Source organism: Trypanosoma cruzi, genomic scaffold (genome assembly GCF_000209065.1).
Source record: "Trypanosoma cruzi strain CL Brener 1047053516921 genomic scaffold, whole genome shotgun sequence".
Classification (NCBI taxonomy): domain Eukaryota; phylum Euglenozoa; class Kinetoplastea; order Trypanosomatida; family Trypanosomatidae; genus Trypanosoma; species Trypanosoma cruzi.
In genome coordinates this window covers 7,622-9,449 of record NW_001849557.1, presented here as the reverse complement: position 1 = coordinate 9,449, position 1,828 = coordinate 7,622, and the positions used below count along the sequence as shown (strand labels likewise).

At 51.4% G+C, this 1,828-nt stretch overlaps 1 protein-coding gene across 1 annotated transcript, besides 1 other annotated feature; it reads left to right on the top strand.

Moving 5' to 3' along the window:
- Tc00.1047053510845.10 (retrotransposon hot spot (RHS) protein, putative) lies at positions 1 to 1,828 on the top strand (the record flags this gene model as incomplete). The annotated part of the gene is made up of 1 exon (XM_797426.1): positions 1 to 1,828. A coding segment is annotated over one exon (1,828 nt), but the record flags the coding sequence as incomplete, so codon positions are not given.
- Positions 1 to 1,828: a sequence feature (areas not merged during assembly with more than two copies in the genome that could not be assigned to a particular haplotype).

Genomic DNA, 1,828 nt, shown 5'->3' with positions numbered 1-1,828 from the left:
TCACGCAGATACTGACGGAAGCGAGGCGGGAGGCAGAGGAAAGGCTAAGAGGAACGCAAGAAATGAAATTTACCATTTCCACTAATATCGAAGACGTACTGTTTAAAGGAAGAGTTCGCGTCAATGAAATGAAGCTGAAAGACTTTCTTACGAGGGAACTGGACGGCAGGGGCATTGTGGACACTAATCGGGATGTCTTGCCGGAGGAGTTTTTCAAGGACCCCACGAAGTATATCCGTGATAAAGGAGCATTGGACGAAATACAGGCATCAGGTCATTATTTGAGTATGAAGCGAGCTGTAAAGGGTGAAGTGATCTTCGATGAGGATATACGCAAGCTTTGCGATAAGGGTGTCAAGAATCCACCGGGGCGGTCATTAGCTGCTGCGGAGGTAAAGGCAACTGTTCATAACTCCACCAAACATTTCTTGGATTCAGCTGCCGAGGAGGCGAGGGACCCAACGACGACGAGCGCACCGGAGAAACTGGAGGGATGCTACGAGTCTGTACACAATGCGAGGTGGAGCCATGCGGTGGAACTTCCGGACGACGTGGAGCGAAAGAAAACGGGGACGGGAATGTGGGTGCATGAGGGGAAGCCAGAACAGTCATGGTCGCACAAGAAAGCTGACGACGCTACCGAAAAGAATGACGCTGTGCAGCAATTCGGTGCGGCACCTCCCGTGTTGATGGTGCTCACCTCGGAGAAGGGATGGCCGTACTCGTGGAATACGATACAGGATCTTCCTAAGGACGTTTTTGTAAACTGTGAGGTGGATCGAGTGTGGCAGATCGTCAAGGGCGATCTAACCGCGTGGTTCAGCCCTCACGGCGGGACCGACTTTAGGCCCGAGCGACGTGTATTGATTGGGACGCCCGGGATCGGGAAATCGGTGGCTGCCGGCTCGTACCTCCTCTACCAGCTGCTGCACGACGATTTCGAGAAAATCCAAGTGGTAGTCCACTGTTTTGGTGGAGGAGATGCGTACGTGTCTGACAAGACCACCAGAGCGGTGACAAGATACGGCGATGAGGACATGTGCATCTCGGAGTTGAGAAGTTTGAGGGGGCATGGGAGGAATGTGTATATTATCTACGATGTGGCAAAGGAGGGAACGCCGCCACCGAGACATTTTGCGCCTACTTCTGGATGGGGCATGATTGCGGTGTCATTCCCAAAGGTAACCAACTATGATGAGTGGGCGAAGCAACTACAGTCCGCGCGAATCATCGTGAATTGCCCCGACGAGATGGATGTGGAGGCGATGTGCGCCTGGATAACGCGTGATGAGACTAAAGAGAAACAAGCGGAATACTGGAAAGGGGTCAAAAAACACATGTGTCTTTTGGGACCGATTCCACGTCACGTCTTTGATGAGGAGGCGTTTACGGAACGCTGTGGAGCGGTGAAGTTTGCATTGCAATTGATCAACGAGGTAACTGTGAAAGAGCACTTTTCACGGGGAGGTGAGTCGCCATGGTATTCTGAGGATCCGTCCCACAAGCTTGTGAAGGTTGTTCGGGAAATATACGCAGGCGCTGTGATCCTTTTCAATGCACCGATATCTGATTGCCTCGAGGAACGGACATTGGAACGTTTCCCAAGTGTAACAGAACAAAATGGCTTTTTGAGGCTGATGTTGGCGTCGAAGGATAATATTTTGCCAATATTTTTTGGATGGTTTGCTTTGAAATCGTTGACGGAGGGTGCCTTTGTCAAGGTAATAGCGACGAAACTCACGGAGTTTGAGCCGCCAACAGGACGACAAGCAAAGCCCTGCGTCTTGAAGTTGGCCCCTGAATTGCATCCCAAGGGAGATGAGGGTTG